Genomic DNA, 19,985 nt, shown 5'->3' on the forward strand with positions numbered 1-19,985 from the left:
TCTCTCTCTATATATATATTTAACTCATCGGATTTGGGCTGGAGAGAGATTTGGTTGATATGAGTCCTGTTTAAATAGGTTGTGTAATCCACCCAGATTTTCCAAACATATCCTTAGTTGAGAGGAGAATTGACGGGATTTGTCCGGCGGTCTCTCTTTTCTTCACCTCCTCTACGATGGGTGATTCAGATTCTCACATCGCAGCTTTCTAACCAGCTTATTATCACGGCTGCTGTTGCTGTTGATTGTTGTTTGTTATTGACAGGAAGAAAAGCAGAGCAGGCGGACAAGGCTGAGACTTTAGTTTGAATGACAGGGATTAATGGATGACACGAACCAAGCTTTTTTCCGACCCTGTTACCATTTTCGAATGAGTAGGAATCCAACCAAAACATCTGTCGGGGACCGCATCGCGCATCGATTAACATGTGAAACTGTGTCCGCATATGAACATGAAACATGAGTGGGATGGAAGCATAGTTCAAAAAGAAAGAAGCAGCATCATCTTTATCACACGGCAAAAAGAAAGTGGATTCAAAAGGCTCTTTTATCCATCAAAGATGCTTGCGATTTGCATGCCTTCCAACTGGCAACTAGGAACCATGAAGGGGTTCACCTTTGAGCGCCCTCGGGTGTACCGCAGGGAGGAAAAGGGAAGGCAAGCCCACCAAGCTCCTGCACGGAAAGAAGTGAACCTGACTTTATAATTTGCGTAGCGGCAGGAACCACATAAACGGCCGTGATTTAATTACAAGCAGACACATGGGAGTACCGGTCCCCTCTCACTAGATCTTTTTATGAGAACACAAGAGCTTGTCTGCTTGCCTAGGCTGTAATTTCTCACCTGAGCCCTGTAAATCATCGCTCTGCCGGTTTCGGTCCTGCCTTGCTTCCTCTGTTTCTACCAAGTACATTTGAGAACAAATGAATAAATGGACATTCCGAAGGTCGGTTGCTCCAAAATTTCCGTCGCTTTCGCGACGGTGGAAAGGCGATGGGAAGAAGATATAAGCATGCAGGATATCATTGCTCCCACTGCTCGAATGATAGCATAAAACTTTTTGAGTTTCGGCCTGGCCAATGAACAATAATGAGAATCAATTAAAACCATAACCGGCTATACTGGTCACGACAATTGCATAAGATACGATAATCTTATCAAAGATCTTACATGCAGAAAGAGAACCTTTGCTGATTAATTCTCTGTGGGGGGAAAAAAGGCTTAGCTTGCTTTTTATGAAAAAAATGTTTAACCACTAATAATCGGATGAAGATTGTAATGTATAGATGTTTAACTAAAATAAACGAGATCGTTTAATATATGATAGTTATCTTGTCAAATGAACAATACTGCAGCAAATTCTCCCATCCATTTCAACAAGTTGTTGTAGAAAATTATGATAAACTTATTGTTGCATCAGGCAGCTGGGAGAATAACGAAATTCTTCAATCATAACGATGCTGGAGAGTATAGTTAAGAAAACCGACAAATAAATGCTGCAGGATTCACAGACTGGATATATATGTATATATAACATTATGCGAGTATTATGTCGGAAGCCATGGTAATAAACATTAAAATAGTGCAACCAAGTAGGCCAATTACGTACTTTTTAGTGAAGAACTGTAGACGCATGTTATTTACCGATCGACTATTTTCATGTGAAGAAAGCCCAAACTTACTGCACTCTCTCTCAAGGCTATTTTGTTTATTTGTTTGTATATTTATTTATTGAGAAATGTAGTGGAGAGGGATACCAAAATTGAGCTAAGACCAATTATCTTGTAAAGGTTACTTTATCTTCAGGGAAATATGATTGTTTCTCAATCATCCTGCAGCTACCCATCATTATAATGTGCTCTCTTGTATATTTTTTAGCTACATCATCAAGTTGTTGGCTCCGTATGCCCTAGTTTTTGCATGCAGCCTCATTATCATGATCTTGTCTTTCATTTGGGCATCCTTCAAATGCTCCATCATGGGATCTCTCTTTTAGAAAACAAGTGATCAAGGTTTGCAATCTTGGTATCTAAGACCGTACTAGTTGATACTGTTACGATATAGCTAAATCGTACCGACACTCGACATGAAGATACGTACTGGTTCGATGCCAGTTCAATATTTTGTATTATTTTTCACTTTTTTTTAAAAATAAAATTATTTTAATATTTATAAATCTTGAAATTATGATTTTAAGGATGTGTAATATTATTTTGTTTTATATTAATCCTGAGAGATCGTATGATTGTTTAGTGGATTATAATATTAAATATAGATTTATAACTTGGAATGTAGATGCATACCATTGCTGGTTTTTGTCATCTACATTTTTCTTTCAACTATTGCCATCTTCTTGAACTCTTGCTTCATTTTTTGTCAATCATTTCTTACTTTTTGCTCTATTATCATACCCTCCTTATTTTCAACTCTTAATGGTTCAGGTTTGGACTAACAAGTGCAACGGCATGGATTCGAGTCATGGGACAACCGGTCGCTATGTACAAAAATTCTAAAGGATGGGTTTGTCCCTAGTTAGCCCTTCTAGGATCCTGGATTGCGAGAAACATAAATAAGTAATCTAATTTTTTTATGGTTTTTACATAAAGTATATTATCCAGATATTTAGATGGATATGACACTTAAGGATTTAGTTATTATCGTTCTTCTAGGTTCATGGTTGCACCATGCTGTATATCTCTAATTATCACTATCCAATTTATAATTTTTATCTATTATGATTAGGACCGTCTTTCTTTTTAACCTTCTAATGAGGGTAAGAGTTTTAAATTTTTATTATGAACATAATTTTGTCCTAGAATATGCGAGTTTTCTGACAAAATCTATTTTCTCTTTATAATTTTTGAAGGAAAAAAATAGTGCATAATTTATTTTCTCCAGTTGTCCACTCGTTCCTACTCCCTTGAAATGCCTAGGCCTCCCTTTGAGTGGGAGGAAACCTTCAAAGGCTGGTTGGACTATCTTGCTGCAAAAATTGCAGGGCCAATTAGCTATGCGGAAGAGTAAACTCTTTTCAATCAATGGAATACTGACTTTGGTGAATTCGGTGCATATTACTCTTCCTCCATACTTCATGTCCCTATTTAAACTTCCTTCGCGGGTAATCAAAATCATTGATGGATACAATCTGGGCGCGCAGGTGATGCAACGTCAAGCGGGCTTTTGTGTTAGGTCAATTGGAGAACACTGTGCTTACACAAGGAGAAGGGAGGCCTAGGTGTGAAAGACATTGCTCAATTCAATGAGTCGCTGCTTGCAAAATGCGGATGGAGATACCGTCTTAAAGACTCGGGCATGTGGAGAAAGCAAATAAAGTTCGCTTACCATAGGAAAATTAAACTCTCTATGTCTTGGAAGCCTCCTCGCTGGTGTTCCAATCTTTGGACAGATGTAGTCAATTCAAATCGCTTCTGGCCTTTTGGAATCGAGTACATTTTTGTTTCGGAAATGGGCAAAATACTCTGTTTGGAGGTACAGTTGGATACGTGATGTGCCACTCCAATATGTTTTTTCTTATCTTTACTCGTTAAGCCCCAAGAAGAATGGGTTAGTTGCTGATTTCTTTGATGTTAGAAATTTCTCTTGAAAAATTAGAGCTCCTACTGCATCTAACAGGGAGGTCCGATCGCAGCTTCAACACCTCTCATCGCTGCTCGCCTCAGTCAACCTTAACTCTAAAGAGGACAGTGTTGTTTGGAAAGAACTCAAAACTCCGCAGTTAAGCGTGCTTGGACGAAAGTAGTACTAGAATGGGTGAGCTGAAAAAAAATTACCATTGTTGCTGCCTTTCAAAACAGCAAAAAAAAAAAAAAAATCAGCTTCTCTTTATCTTTTCATCAACACGAGGAATTAAATGCAGATTTGCTGGCACCCTCTGGAGTCTTTGTGTGCCCCTCAAAATAAAATGCTTTATGTGGCTGTGTTGGAAGAGCAAGCTGAATACTACAGATGTTACTAGTAGAAAGCTTCAGAAAAACGTGGGAGGCTGTATGTTTTGCTGGCATGTAACTGAAACTCTGGATCATCTTTTTGTTGATTGCCAATTTTCTAGTACTATTTGGAAATCGTTGTGCCTGCATATGGGAGTTTTGCTATCTTTCAAATCTTTGGAAGAACTATGTTTGGGTGGAGCAGCCCAATGTATTTGGGGGCCCAAAACCGTTTTGTTTTTGAGGCCTTTCCTGCAGTGGGCCGGCCTAAGATGACCTTATAGAGGAGCTTTTTTTTCATTTTGTCTTTGAGACTTTTCCTATAATTGGACCTTTTATGGGCCCGAGCCTTAGACGACTGTCTAAGTCGCCTAATGGTTGGGCCGGCCCAGTGGGTTGGACCACAAGAAACTTTCAAAAGACTACTCATCGTGTGATGCTAATGCTTGTAGCTTCCACGAATTGGGCCACAGAGAGAGAGAGAGAGAGAGAGGAATTCAAGAATTTCTCAGATAAAGCAGAAAAATCCATGACCACAATAGCCTCAAAGGGTCTCAATTTGTTTAATAACTTGTCGATGCTTTATAGTAACAAACAGCTAATTGAACATGGCAGAGTGTGGCACAAAATCAAAAGATTGGCCACTGTGCTTTCTAACATTTGAAATTCAGATCGAAGACTAGAGTTAAATTCAGCTGAAGATCATCTTTTGGAATGCCGAATTTCAAAGGTGTCGTTTTATATATAAGTTTTCTTTCTCCATGGTCCCCGATCTTTTTCAGCCCGGTTGCAGCTGTTTATTTAAATAGAATTGCCACCTACCCTGCTACTTTCTTTTTTGTCGGTTAGTATTGCAGTGTTATTTTGTCGCCTACTATCTTATTGTGGGTAAACTTCATCAGTCTGTACTTAAAAGCTCTTTGCAACTGCCGCTGTAATCACATCCTATATCTGTAAAGCTCTTTTTACCTCCCTCCCACTCAAAACTCAAAAGAAGAAGAAGAAGAAGAAGAAGAAGAAGAAGAGAGAGAGATTATATGATTGTCCGAACCGACCCTACCATTCCGAATCAGGCGGATCGAGTTGGACAGTTTCACTCGGTTCGGAGTATTTTCTGGCCTGAATCGAGAGGCTGTCGTTAGGATCCGTTCGACAAACAATGCAAGTGATTGATGTCGTTCTATGCAAAAGAGTTTAGGTTGAGGCACTCCATGGACATTTGAGGTTATCTTTTTGCCTGAGAAGTGGCATGAAACTATGGAAAAAGGTGGCCGAGATAATAACATGCGTAAGTCTTGCATTAGATTTTCCGGTCAACAAGCAGAAATGATAAGATTGGGAGGCGTCCCATCATGCTGATATGAACTGTGAATCAAGTATGTCTGTTCGTGGGTCCAAGGCATAAATACTCCCATGTGCATGAGTTATTTCATGACGTTTTCAAGTTGGATCGACCCCAGCTGGTGTAGCTTATGCTGCCTATCTGAGAATGGTTGGTGCTAGTTTGAATGCCTCTCTGAACAAATGGCTTGTATGCTTAAGCGTGACCAAGACTTTAGGTCATTTCGGTTTTCTATATTTGAAAATAGTTGATGAAAGTCATCAGTTTTCTAAAATTTTGATTCAGATTTTTTTTTTTTTTTTTTATTGAGAAGAAGGAAGAGCAAGGCTCCACCTGGCTTCATTAAGCAAATGAAGGAGATATGAGGATCATCTCTTAAAGAAATGTGCCAGAACAGGGAAAAGCTTTCAGAACACAAGGAGTTGCAACTCATTCAATCTTTTGCATTGAGTTGGCTTCCTTGATTTAAAAAAAAAACCATGTAACAACAGTCTCAAGCACCCTCTAACATTTGGCTTAATCTCCAGTCCATCCGTAGCAATAGCAACTTTAAGGTCATTCTTGAATTCCAGTGAGTTCCTCGTGCTGTGTCAACCACCTCCAAATTGAATTTGAGTAGGCCCAATTTAGTATAAATATATGTTTTCAGTTTAATTTGCAGCGAGGGCAATTAAACATAGCGGTCCATCCTTTTCTATTCGGAACCTCTCCTTATTTTCGGTCGCTAGCCACCTGAAATTTTTGTGCTTTTCAAGGTTGTTAGCCTTTCATAATGCTGGTGCCAATGGACAATGTAATACCCTGCTTGAAGTAAACTAAGCCTGGCCAATTTCGCCGGCGTGGAGCTTATGATGGGTGTGTGCCGGCCTTTCGGCCTGTGCCCGGTACCAAATTAGCGCCGAAAGCTTGTTTTACAGAAGAAGAAAAAAATATTTTTGACTCTCTCTCCCTCTCTACAATCTCTCTTTGAGTTGGGCAGGCCCCACTAGAGGGACCCTCCCCATGATTTTCAACAATTTTGGTAATGGTTCTAACCCTTGGCCACTGGACGGAATTATACCAACCTTCACTTTGGCCCTTGTCAAATACAACTAGATTTGGTTGCCCTCAATTTCTATTAAGCCAATTATATCCTAGTCCGATCTTAATCGGATGAAGTTACTATAATTGGACTATTGAGCACTATCGCCTAATTACCTTTATTCTACTCTCTTAGTCTCTCTCTCTTCTCTACTTTTTCTCTCTCTACTCTCTATCTCTTCCTCTCTCTCCATGATTAATGCACCCATGGGGGTCTAGATGTCTTGGTAAGCTCAGGATGACCGCTAATTCTACGAGGAATCTCGGATCGACATTATGCGGCCCTAGAAAGAGGTTTCGAGCCGATCTTATTATGATCATCTGCCATAATCCATAAATAGTTATGATTATTTTGATGATGAGATTTGGCTCTATAGGTGCGCAATCGCCTAAATAAGAAGGTGTTGAGTGGAACCCTTTAGCCCTAAGTTTGTAGATCGAAGAGTGGATCGATGTTCGTTGTACTCGAGTTCTAACACCAGTGGATGATAAGTTATATGAAACCACTGATAATATCTATGATGGATTTGTGATAATACACCATGTATATTGTATGGGTATATAACAATTGAAGTTATACTAGATGCTTGATATGAAATTTCATGAATTATGTTTTCACTTTGATATTGTTTATTTGCTATTTTCAAATTATATTATTATATTGGTGTGGGCACGTAGGAATCCTTACTGATCCGTAAAGCTCGCGTCATTTATTTTTTTGTTTTCTTTCAGAGTCGCAAGATATGTAGTTACGATTGGATTGTGTGTGGAGTTTGAGTAATAGTTTGGTTAGTTTATTTTCTAATGCCAAATAAACATTTGAAAATTTTATGATCGAATAAGTTTGGTTTTTTTGATTATGGCAGATTTATTTAATTGAATTATTTGGCTATTAATTGTTGATTTAAGTTTTTGTAGTTATCAAGATTTGTTTACCTTAGGGCTTGTCTTATCTTTAGTGTATCGCTCTAGGAGTGGTGCACCCGTATCGTTTGATCGATTCAAGTTCTCTTATAGCTTCACCTATGATCGGGAGATTCAGTTGAATACGCGGCCAGTTTCTTGTTGCCTCATTCTCGAAGTGTGCACTGATGCCTCCTTATTTGTGGCGCTGATGTGGAAGTTAAGATAAAGAGGATGCTGTCCCAGCCATGTGTCCCCCCAAACGAGAATTTCTGTGTCATTATCAAGTATAAATTCAATGCTCAACTACTTTGCCCAGGGCAGGACGTTATCTGTTAACATCTCCAACCCCATTCTGATTCAGAATCACACTTTTAAGAGGTTTTCGAGATGGCTTTATAGGATCATAATTTAGAGCATCCAATATTTATGCAACAAAATACCACTGTGTGGGGAATGATATGGTTGTGAAGGGGAGAGAAAACGAGAAACTTGAGATGACATTGCAAAATCCAATCCCCCGCACATTAACTTAGGCTATCCTTCTTTTGTTTTTCTGAAAATGATGAAATCATCCATTGGTTTTCGCATACATTAGCGAATACTTTTAGGGCCAACAATGCCTTAACAAGAGCCATGAGATGGAAGAACTAATTTGATATTTTGATTGTCCTCGCATATTACAAGTTCCATCTGCAAAAAAGGGCTGATACTACATTGTCACAGTTCACCTTTCACCAATACCACTTTCCTGCCTCAATGGCAGTCGGCGGACATTCTTTCTCCCAGAGACCACATCCTACCCTTGCATGACACAACGGAATACGCCTGTAAATGTTTTTTTTTTTTTTTGATATAACTTTATTGCATATAAACTATTGAATTGCAGACCAATCTGACTTGATAAGTAAATAAGCACTTATAAATCAAAGTGGGGACCCTAGGCTATTAATTCTTGTAAGGCTAGCACTCTACAAAAAGGAAAGGCACGGTAACAAAGCAAATTCATCACCATAATGAATGGTGTATGATAACATATAAGTATCCTATTACGTGTGAGTTCTTTAGAGGAAGGCTTTAGATGTTGCCTTGCTCATCCATTCTGCATGTTTCAAGCTGATGAAGGCGCGTCGTCAGTTGTGAGGATTAAAAAAATTTACACGAAAAGAATGCAGTGAATAAAGTTTCAACCATCGTATATCAAAAAAAAGAGAATGAATCGAGATACGTATGGATGCAACAAAGGTGTCCACCAGGAAACAAAAATCTCTACGCTTTTGACTTTGTCAACCCATATAGGACGTCTCAAATTGATACGAGTCCATGATACGTGTTTAATTATCACCGTCCGTTCCCCGTGCCAACCCGTATCTCCTGCTCCTCCGCCAGGCTCGGTGCGCTCGTCCGGTCCTTCTAAATAGATTAGAAGGAATTAAAAAAGAAACCAAGAACAAAAAAAAAAAAAAAGGCGTCATGGCTTCGCGACTCCCCTTCTCTCCTGTCTCTCCCGTCCACTGTCGCGGTCGGAAGCTTGTGCAGAGTTTTAGGTGCTCCGCGGAGAAGCAGACCCTGTCCCGCGATGCCAGAAAGGTCGGCGCCCTCTCCTCCTCGGCTTGGAGCTCTTCGAATCCAATTCCGTCGGATAGGGTTCTTCTTAGCGCTCTTTTTGTTCATCTCTTTCTGTTGCTTTTTGTTTCGATTTTGAGCTCCGTCGTTAGGTTTCGCGATGCGATGTCATGGTGGATTTAGGGTTTTAGATGCTAGTAGCTTGATAGCGCTGTGAGATTTAGGCTTCAGTTTCGACTGAAACGATTGCAGTCTTGATTTCATATGGAGTTTGATGGTTAAATCTTGCGCTAGGACTTGGCTTCGAGCACCGTTGAACGTCTCTCCTTTTTCTTTTTTTCCTTGAAAGAAAAGATTGTGTCTGTTGTCTGCAGTCCAATTAAATTAGGGCTTTACGATGATGCTCTGGAATTCTAGATGCGTCTGTTGTCCGTAACCCAATAAAATCTGGGTTTTACGATGATGCTCTGGAATTCTTTTTAAGTTTAGTGATGTCAGTTAGGCGTCTGGGTGTGCATTATTGGTATTTTCTAGGTATTTTGATTCTTTTTTATGTTGCTTACATCTATAAGTTTATGATCGTTAGCTACAGTTTGATTTTCAGATTCATTCAAGTTTCATTTGTTAAGGAGTATGAAGAAACTCAAAAAAAATGATTGCAGTGGGTTCTTTACTGTGCTTGCTTAATTAACACCGGTTATATATTCTCAATTCTAGGGTTAACTTGAAGAGAGAGATAATGAGAAATATGAGATAGAGGATGAAATTGATGCAGAAAGAAGAGAAGAAATCAATTGGAAATCGATTCAATGTCGATAAAGGAAATCTTGCATGTTATTCACTTGCATCGTTTCTCCCTTTTTTTTACATAAATGTTGGTGCGGGAGAGACTTACAGCACTTGCCTGCACTATTGGTTGTTGTTGGGCTTTTCAAGGATGTTTTGGTGGTGCGCAAAGTGGTAACATTTTTTAGTACGAGGTTAGGGTGGTTGCTAGATGTGGCTTTATTATTGAAGCAGGTAGACGATCCTCATCCTTTCATATGGAATGCAGTTATTAGAGGTCATGAGCAAAGTGATAAACCATGGAAAGCAATAGATTTGTACAATCAGTGTTACACAACTCCTGATAAGTTGACCTTTTGTTTCTCCTCAAAGCTTGCGCCAGTTCTCAGGCACTTAAAGAAGGAGAGCAAATTCATTGTCAGATTCCAAAGACTCCACTGCTCACAGATGTGTTTGTGCAGGGTTCTTTGATTTTTATGTATGCTAGTTATGGGAGATTGATGCTGCATGTGCTTCATTTGATGCAATGCCACACAAAAATTTGATTAGTTGGAACATGATGATTGATGGTATATAAGACACGGAAATGTTAATACTGCATTAGACTTGTTTGATCAAATGCCTGAGCGCATTTTTTTTGGAATGTGATGTTTATAGGATTGCAAAGCATGGGCAGGTTCAATTTGCAAAACAGTTGTTTGATGACATGCTTGATAGATAGGGGCGGCAATAACTTGATTCAACCTATTGCAGATCAGGTTAGGTTACCTATTTAATAAAATGATTAGGCTTGAGTTTAGATTTTTAACCCGCTTAATAAAAATGGTAGGATTCAGGTTGACAAATTTTTAACCCTTGTATCCGACTCGACCCATACATGGTCCAACCCAACCCGATTGCCACCTCTACTGATAGAGATCTTCTTTCATGGAATTCCATGATTGATGGCTATGCTAGATGTGGAAACATGGAAGGTGCGGGGGGGTTATTTGATCAAGTTTCCTTTAAAAGATGAGGTCACCTGGGGCATTATGCTTAACGGATTTGCAAGATGTAATCAAATAGATATTGCGCATGGTTGGTTTGAAAAAATGCCTTATCTTGGAATTCTTTGAGTAGTGGGTATGCTAATTGCTAAATGTGACAAGATGGATGTAGCACATAAGATATTTGAGTTAATGCCATCTAGGAACTTGACTTCATGGAATGTCATGCTTGATGCCTATATGCAATTTGGTGGGATGGAACTAGCCTATCAACTTTTTAATACAATGCTGGTCAAGAATGCTGTGTCTCGGAACATTATGATTGGTGAGCATGCTAAAAGACTTGGAAGGGTGAAAGTAGCACGAGAGCTTTTCAACACCATGCCTTATAGGGGCATGATTTCATGGAATGCAATGATATCTGGCTACAAAGAAAATGGGATTTCAAAAGATGCTATTGAACTGTCTGTTGACATGCACTTGCTAGGAGAAAGACCTGATTGCTCTACTTTAGCTATTATTCTTTCTGCTATTGCTGATTTAAGCCTTTTTGTCCAAGGTAGATATGTTCATGGGTATGCCGATAGGAACCAGTTCCCCTTGATTAGTGTCATTTGGTGTGCTCTCATTGATGTGTACTCCAAGTGTGGTTATGTTGATATTGAAATGAGAATATTTGATTGCATACCTAAAAAATGCAAAGATCATTGCAATGCAATGATATCAGGACTTGCAGTACATGGCTATGGGAAACTTGCTGTCTCCTTAGTTGAAGATATGGAGCCATCATTTGTTGGACCAGATGATATAACTTTCTTTTATGTTTTGACTGCATGCAGTCATGCAGGCTGAGCATACGAGGGTCAACAACATTTATCCTTATGAACCACAAGTATGTAATTACTCCTAAGATCCAGCACTGTTGTTGTATGGTTGAACTTCTAAGCCGTGCAGGGCATCTTGATGCAGCAGTTGCCCTAGCGAACAGCATGCCAATGAGAGCCAACAATGTTGTTTTTAGGGTGGTTCTGGGTGCTGCTAGGGACCATGGAAATATTGAAATTGCTGAGCATGCAGCAAGGCAACTTGTTGAGCTGGTGCCTCATGATAGTCGCTCGTATGCATTACTTTCTAGCATATATCTCTACAAAGGCCAATATGAAAGTGCTAGTGACATCTGTAAGATTATGAAGGAGAAAGGGGTGGTAAAGAATCCCGATTGTAGCTGCATTGAATTACAAGGTGTTTTTCGTGAGTTTACTGCAGGAGCCACTTCACATCCTCAAATCATGGAGATATATTTTCTACTGAATAATATGACACTATGGTTGATGTTTGCAGGTAATCTGCCAAACAAAAACACACATTATTTGGCACTGGGCAGGAGGAAATCTCTTGTTCCTTTGTAATGCTGAAAAGGATCATTCACTTACAAGCATTCATTTGATCTCATCTATTTTTACTAGTAATACATGAGCTGTATATTAGCATTCAAAAGACTATTAAAAGTAGATGAAATCATACTTTTCGGGGTTGGAAGCCACTCTATGAGATAGTAAAGGCCAAGGTGCTACACTAATGAAAAGTATTAGAGGATGAAAACAAAGTATGCAACATATTTTATCATTTATTGGTTGTTTTAGTTCCTTTGTCTATACTTAGTGAGTCTTTTGATACTTTCAGAATAGATGTATTTTCTTCATTGATGAAGTCTCCTAAGTTTATTTATGTTTTTTTCTAATTCAAAATACATTTTTTAACAAGTTTGGTGATTAATCTTGAGGAAGCGACAACCTTTAGAGCAATTTCTATTTTTGATTTCTTTCATTTTCTGTTCTGTTTTAGTGGGTATTTGGGAACTTCTATTAAAGAAAGTGTGATAACAAAATCCAGCAAGAAACATTTAAGGAGCATTGGACTTTGCGCCTGCATTTATAGAACCCTTTGTATCTGGAATCATAAACAGCAAGTACAGCATTCCAGCCTTAACAGGTGCAGTCTTGTAAAGTGGATCACGAAATTAGTTAGCATGGCTTCATAAGTTAGAATCTGTTTACATGTCCAGTAGCTCAAACTTTTATACATCCAATACCCTAGCACACTAGGATCTATTTATTCTCTTTATAAATCACAGTATTCAGTATTTTTTGTCTATTTTATACATTTCTATGGTAAATAAGGGTGAGCTTATCCTCACTTCTTTATAAATCACAGTATTCAGTATTTTTTGTCTATTTTATACATTTCTATGGTAAATAAAGGTGAGCTTATCCTCACTTCTTTTACATGTGTTTTTTTTTGTTTTTTTTTTTTTTTTTTGATTTAGCATTTTGCGTACTCGATGAAATGTGAATTAGATAAAGTCACTTGTTACTACTATTTTGATTTAAGCCAAGAAACCTGTTGAGCTTTATGTTAATACCTTCCTTATCCTCTAGTTTTTACCCTGCAGCTTGTGTTGGAAATCAAAGAAAAACTTGAAAGAGAGCATCCCAATCTTCCAGCAGGAAAAAATGGGAGAGACGATGAAGACATGATCCTTTGGTTTTTGAAGGACAGAAAGTTTTCTGTGGAAGATGCTGTTTCAAAATTAACAAAAGCTATTGTATCCAAATTATTTAATGATTAAAACCTCCTGCTCATTTTCAAACTAGTTGTATGCTTGATTTCTCATGCTTTTGGTGTTAGAATTTAGAATATTTGCACAAATAAATATATGAATAAAGAATATAGAGGGAATTATAATATATAGGCTTTTTGTTTTCTTACTGAATGAGAGCAAAGTTCTGTTTAGGAGAAAGGAAAGAAGCAGTCTAAAATACACAGAGGTCAAGTTGTTGTGGATTCAGAATTTCAGATAACCTAAGAATCAGCCTACCACATGTATGTGTAGCACAGACATCCATTTACTCTGGCACATCTTCTGTGACGTCTTTTATTTATCCATTTTGGGTGACAAAGCAAACAAGTGCCTGTTGTTGACGTAAGCGAATTTAGGTTGCATTTTCACAATTGATAATTGGAACACTTCTATTAAGATAAGCCTTGAATATTGGCTCATTAAAATCCAATTATTTATTCTCTTACTACTCAAATAGCTTAACCACTTCCAATGCACCCTTCTATGTATAAGAACTTTCTTCAAAATTTACTTAGTCATTTAATTATTTTCCCAAATTATAGCATCAATTGGTTTTAACATTATCCAGTGTGACATGCATGCATGTTTGCCTTGAATAATTTATGTGTATCTTCAGTACTCCATTTTCGTATTCTGCAATTTGCAAAAGCTAATATATATATTTCAAGTGCTGTACTGTTTCTACGTTTATCCAGTGTGACAAGCAGGCATGTTTGCCTCGAACAAATTATGTTTATTTTCAGTTCTCCATTTTAATATATTGCAATTTGCAAAAGCTAATATATATTTCAAGTGCTATACTGTTGCTTAGTTTCCTGCTTATCTATTATCAGAAATGGCGTCAAGACTTTGGTGTGTCAGGATTGTCAGAAGAGTCTGTGAAGAGCTTATATGGAACAGGCAAAGCTTATGTGCATGACTTCCTAGACATCAGTGGGAGACCTGTACTTGTGGTAGTGGCATCCAAGCATTTTCCAGCGGTAGGAATTTTTCTGCAACTTAACGGGGAATCCTAGAAATGCCTCTCATATTCAATTCATGGTGAAGAGTCTCTCACTGATCATTATGCTTTTGGTACTGGACTAAATTGTCCTGGATTGTGTACATAGGAAAAGCCCTTTCATAATAATTATATGAGAAAAAGAAAGGAAATGCCATAGAAGTGGAATACACCAAATAATATCTACCTAGCACTGCTATGTAGGATGGCTTCTGTGGATTCTATATTAGCAAATGAAGGTTAGATGTATCCTTTCTCCAAGTTTTTGTCATAATGACAACCCCATGACTTGGACATTTCTTTCAAGGGCCTGCCAAGACAGATAGTTTCTGATTGAAACTGAATAAAATAAAAGTTTTATGAGCAAAAATAACTTGGGTGCTAATTTAACATTGGGGTAATGCAATAATTTCTTCTTTAAGATTTAATTGTAAACTATTTCAAAAGGTTTCCAAGTATACCGTGTATGGATGTGGCATGAAACAATTATGAATCAGATGGTCATTGTAAAAGAAATATCATTGACCAATAAAGTACATAATTTTGAAAGTTGATGTATTTGGCTTGCATGCAAATAGTCATTGATTTTTTAGTTTAATTTCATAATAAATGGATGTTGTTATGAGCATGCATTTTCTTGTACTAACAAATGATTTCAACAGGATTTACTATAATTTATTGCAAATTAGTCTTGAAAACCGTTCCTTCATTATTGCTTGATGTGAGCCCAAGTCGTGTTGAATTCAGCTAGATTTTTGGTTTCTCTGCTTAATTTATAAATGGGGTCTCTTAGACTTAAGAGCATACCATGCATTGACAATATGGCTCTCTTTGTTTTTCAATTTTACATTTAGATTGCACATTAGTATTTAGGCAGATGTCATTGTTGAATTTTTTTGCTAAACATAGAGGAATTTTCATGGTTTCATCTGAAATAAATGCAAGTTTGGGTAAAATTTCATCTGATAATTACACCATATTATGTTATGCATATGATTGCTGAGAAGGAACCCAAAAATGCTGACCATAGGAATCTTATGAAACATTGTTCTGTTGTTGCAATAACATCTGGGGAAGTCATGATGACTGTAATGTCATTGTGTTGAAACTGACTTGACTCTTAACTCATAATCTTCTTCCATTGTTATAAACAAATTAATGTTGTTAGTTATATAGTAATTGCAATTATATATGTACGTACGTATGTAGTCGTTGATGCATAATCTTTTCTTGACCCTAATGCCTGCCTCCTCAACAACCCCTTAAAAAAATACATTGTGGCTCCATTCTAGACAATGAGAGCATTGTAATACTTTTGAATTAGGCATAGTGTTTAGAGCATTCTATTGTCCATTTTGGTCCACTCCTTGCTAACCGAGAGAGCATGGGAAGGAGAAGAAATAAGTAAAAAGGAGAAAAAGGCCAACTATAGGAGAAGAGAAACAAGACAATATAGAAGGAAAAGAAAAGAAAGAGAATAATTGGGTTCGTGGTGCTGAGGCTGAGGATGCGGGGATGGGAGTTGGGGGTGGCGCGTGGTTGTGGGTAGGGACGGTGGACATGGTGGGGTGGGGTTGGTCTATTTGCAGCGTTTTTGTCTACCATCATGAGGCAAATTTTTCAGGAATTCAGATGCTGCTCCAGTCTGTTTTTGTACCTTTAGTAGCATTTTCTGTTATTTTCTCTTTGACGGCCTGACATTGCTTTAACACTGCAATTTAGATTTGCTTTTATCTTTGTTATGGTATCCTTTCCCAATAAGGAAGGCTTACAGATGGCTTGGCTGGCAGTAAGGCCATGGCTAAGAGGAGCTTAAACGATGTCGTATATAATTGAGATCTGGGTATGAGCGAGATCTTCCTTTAAGTTTGTTCTCCCTTCATGCTGGGACTTGAAAGTTTCCTACATATTTCATCATCAAAGATCAGTTCTGAGTTCTCATCAATGTAGTTGATCTGTGAAATAATTGTCTGGTGCATAACCTTTTTTTTTCTTTCAGATTTTTGTGTGATAGTGGTAGGTTTTTTGTAGTATAGTGCTTCTGCAAATCTTAATTATTTCTTGCAATTTTAGTTGCATTGTCCTAGCTAGGATTTTCTTTTTTAATCATCAAACCGGTTAATTTGTATTAACCAATCATTTCTTTTTTGCTTTTCACACTTAATGAAGGTGATTGATTGCCTTTTTTTTTCTTTATCATTTGTAAATTTTTGGTCACTTTAGGATTTCCAGTGTCATGAATAATATGCAGGAAGGGTTGGGTTTATTTGCTGTTCTTTTGTGTGCAGTCATAAGAAGCAATTTTTTTCTTGAATTAAGATTCTGGTCCAGTCTGCTTTAACTACCTTAAGTAGCATTTTCTGTTTTTTTTCTCTTCGAGGCCCCACATTGCTTTATCACTGCAATTTAGATCTGCTTTTATCTTTGTTATGGTATCCTTTTCCAGTAATAAGGTTGTTGCAGATGGTTGGCTAAGAGGTGCTTAAATGATGTCATATATAATTTTGATCTGGTTGAGCAAAATCTTCTTTTAAGTTTGTTCTCCTTCCATGCTGGGACTTAAAAGCTTCCTACATATTTCATCATCAAAGACCAGTTCCGAGTTCTCATCGATGTAGTCGATCTGCATAATAATTATCTGGTGCATAACTTTTTTCTTTGTTTGAGATTGTGTGTGATTGAGGTATGTCTTGTGTAGTGTAATTCTTTTAACTTCTGCAAGTCTTAATTATTTCTTGCAATTTTATTTGCAGTATCCTAGCTAGGATTTTCTTTTTTAAATCATCAAACCAGATAAATTGTATTAACCAAACAGTTTTTGTGCTTTTCCCACTTAATGAAGGTGATGACTTGTCTTTATCATTTGTAAATTTTTTGGTCATTTCGGGATTTTCACGGATCATGTATAATATTCTAATTTACCTGCCTCTCCTGTTTTCTAATTTATCCAGTCACTTCCTCAAGGGTCATCATTAATGATATACCAGTAATAATTTGGCCACAGAAGCAAGATCCTGGTGAAAATAAGAAGCTTTGTGTATTCTTGATAGAGAAGGCATTGAGTAAACTTCCTTCTGGAACAGAAGAAATGCTTGTAATAATTGATCTGCGAGGGTTCGATATGGAGAATGCAGATGTTCAGTTCTTAAAGTACTTGGTAATTCCTGGGCATCTTTGTTTTCTTCATTTTCTATTGGTTAATGTTGAAATTGGTTTCTTTCAGATACCGATATATTTGTAATGGTTGACATCCGATTTTCAGTTCAATAATATTAGGACCTATTTTATAGTTCAGGGCAAGAACCTGGTGCACCTGCCAACCACTATTGCTCAACATCTACCTGACACCACTATCTGTTTGCTTTTGTGAAACTTATTATTCCTTGTTGACCGAGGTTAAGTGTATAATCTTGTTCATAGTCATACATGCTGTGATACCTACATGGTACATGCCATGCTTGAATAAACTGTAGCTTATATGGACAGGTATATTTTTGTCATTATTTTTGGTTTTGAAATAGTTCATCTTTTAAAGTAATTGTTGAGACATAAAGCAGCAGTGTAAGTGCAAATATTCATGTACAGTTCATCTAATGAATAAGTCAATTGTCCAAGAATTATTTGATGCATCAGGGAACATCAAAAGCATATATGCATAAAAACAAAAACATTGTTCCCTTTCTAGGAAACCAAGAAAACTTGAAAACCTTGTATGCATTAAAAATTAATGTTCGCTGATAATGTTCTTTATGGCCTCCAAATCTCTTTTCAATTTGTTGTTTAAACAGTCTTCTATTTACTTGCTTTTAAGTCACGTGTTAGTAGTTTCCATCATGGTATGCAAAACTGCATCGAACTGTTTGGTTCAATCATATTGTATCGTACCGACCATAAACTAGGATGGTTCATGGTCTCAGTACGGGATTTTGCCTAATCAGTACAGACCGGTCCTTGTCAGGACGAACTGCTTGAAACCGCTTGTTTCCAAGTGGTTTGGCCTTGTAAGGTCCCCATACCAATTCAGGGCCTTAGCCCCTTCTTACTTTATTTCAAAGTAAGAAAGGAGAACAGAGGAGAAAGTGTGGAGGACACGATAAAGAGAGGAGAGGGGAAGGGTGAGTAGGAGGTTTGATCTAGGTTTTCTCTCGTCATGGCTATTTGATGTGGATAGTCTACCAGGATTCTAGATAGGCACGATACCAAGGCTGGAGTCAAGTCCGAAGACCCAATTATTAACATAGTCCAGACGTGTACGAGGGGCATCGATCCTTCATTTGGAATTGAATAGATACACATGTTGCATTTCCAATTTTTTAATAAGTATTTACATTTTTAACTTTATGCTTGGTTAATTTAACATGTATTATATAGTCATACCATTCTTTAGGCACATAATGTAAAAAATTGAAGTATATCACATTAAGACATTAAAACGAACTTACAAAATCCTATTTTTCACTTAAAACTAAATAAAAGAAGCTTAAAATCTTGAATATATATATATATATATATATATATAGAGAGAGAGAGAGAGAGAGAGAGAGAGAGAGAGAGAGAGAGACCATGAGACATTTTAACACTACATAAACCCAAGCAGCCTGAGTTTCTATGGTCAAACTCTAGCTGTTAAACATCTCATTTATCTTGTGAACTTTTCTTGCTATTAACGAAATCCATCCATTTTCTACTTCGGATCATTTCCTTTGCTCCAGAGCCATCATGTGTTAAATGTTCTGAGACATGGTTGATTTACAAGCTTAATATGGTCTTCCTTTTTTAATTTGCCAGATTGACGTGTTCTACTATTACTACCCAAAGCGGCTTGGCCAAGTCCTCTTTGTGGATGCTCCTTTTGTGTTTCAGCCGCTCTGGCAACTTGTTAAACCATTACTGAAATCATATGCGTCACTGGTAACTATGCTTCCATCTGTTGCATTTTAAATTTCCAATCTTTCACCTTTTTACTGTAATTTTTACATTCTAATCTAAAATTTAATGTCTCAACCATGCCTTATGCTACTTTACCATGATGGAATGATTGCCTTTTTATTGATGGCTTTAAATTCATGGTCCTGGCGGTTAATGAGATATGGGATCATTTATGATGAGGCTCTTTATATGCTAATGGACAACTCATCAGAGCTGCATTTATTGAAGTTTGGCAAATGTTGAGTACTTACGCTATTTTTTCCGGCAGAACTTTCTTATTCTTTTTTTCCCCTTTTAGGTGAGATTCTGCAGCACGGAGACTGTTAGGAAGGAATACTTCACAGAAGAGACGGTGCCAGCAGATTTTCAGTGATTGAATCTCTATTATTAATCTATTACTGTATGTATTGTCAGGACATTGCATCAATTCGTGCAAGTCAGTGTGGTGTTACAGGTTAAGCACGGACAAATATTGTTGTACGGACAATAGAAATCATGCACGCTGTTGGTTTGACTTATTAACTGGATGTTAGAAGGCGAGAAGTTGGGTGTCATTTTCTTGGGATTTTACACATGATACCGCATTGATTTAGAAATAACAGTTACAGCAGCAATGGGTGCAGCGATGTTCAAATTCCAGCCAATGGAACTTTTAATATACTTGTTGGATGTTTTCTTTGATTTATGCAAAAGCTCTGAATTTGTGCAAGAATATAGGCAGGGGGCCAACGCTTGATAACCAAAGGCACTTGGAGGAGGGTATGGATCAGCCCTATGAATCAGCCTGCGTTTCCTCTGATATGA

General features: G+C 37.5%; 1 protein-coding gene and 1 pseudogene across 5 annotated transcripts; both read left to right on the forward strand.

The window, feature by feature from the left end:
* Positions 1–8,697: 8,697 nt before the first annotated feature.
* On the forward strand, positions 8,698–19,820 carry LOC103703789 (Sec14p-like phosphatidylinositol transfer family protein). 5 transcript variants are annotated; one of them, XM_039127014.3, is made up of 6 exons: positions 8,698–8,920; positions 13,064–13,216; positions 14,086–14,232; positions 17,257–17,409; positions 19,041–19,163; positions 19,480–19,820. In XM_039127014.3, the coding sequence occupies exons 1-6, from the start codon at positions 8,747–8,749 to the stop codon at positions 19,552–19,554; spliced, it is 825 nt and encodes a 274-aa protein (XP_038982942.2). In that variant the 5' UTR covers positions 8,698–8,746; the 3' UTR covers positions 19,555–19,820. The 5 variants fall into 5 exon arrangements, with proteins under 5 accessions (XP_038982942.2, XP_088558123.2, XP_008784993.2 ...); XM_008786771.6 differs by having other exon boundaries at positions 8,703–8,863; XM_088701998.2 differs by lacking the exon at positions 8,698–8,920 and adding an exon at positions 11,811–11,952.
* Positions 9,525–12,491, forward strand: LOC113462521 (pentatricopeptide repeat-containing protein At2g45350, chloroplastic-like; annotated as a pseudogene).
* Positions 19,821–19,985: the final 165 nt, after the last annotated feature.

Source organism: Phoenix dactylifera, chromosome 7 (assembly GCF_051530095.1).
Source record: "Phoenix dactylifera cultivar Ajwa chromosome 7, Ajwa_hap1_PhDact_Kaust_v1.1, whole genome shotgun sequence".
NCBI lineage: Eukaryota > Viridiplantae > Streptophyta > Magnoliopsida > Arecales > Arecaceae > Phoenix > Phoenix dactylifera.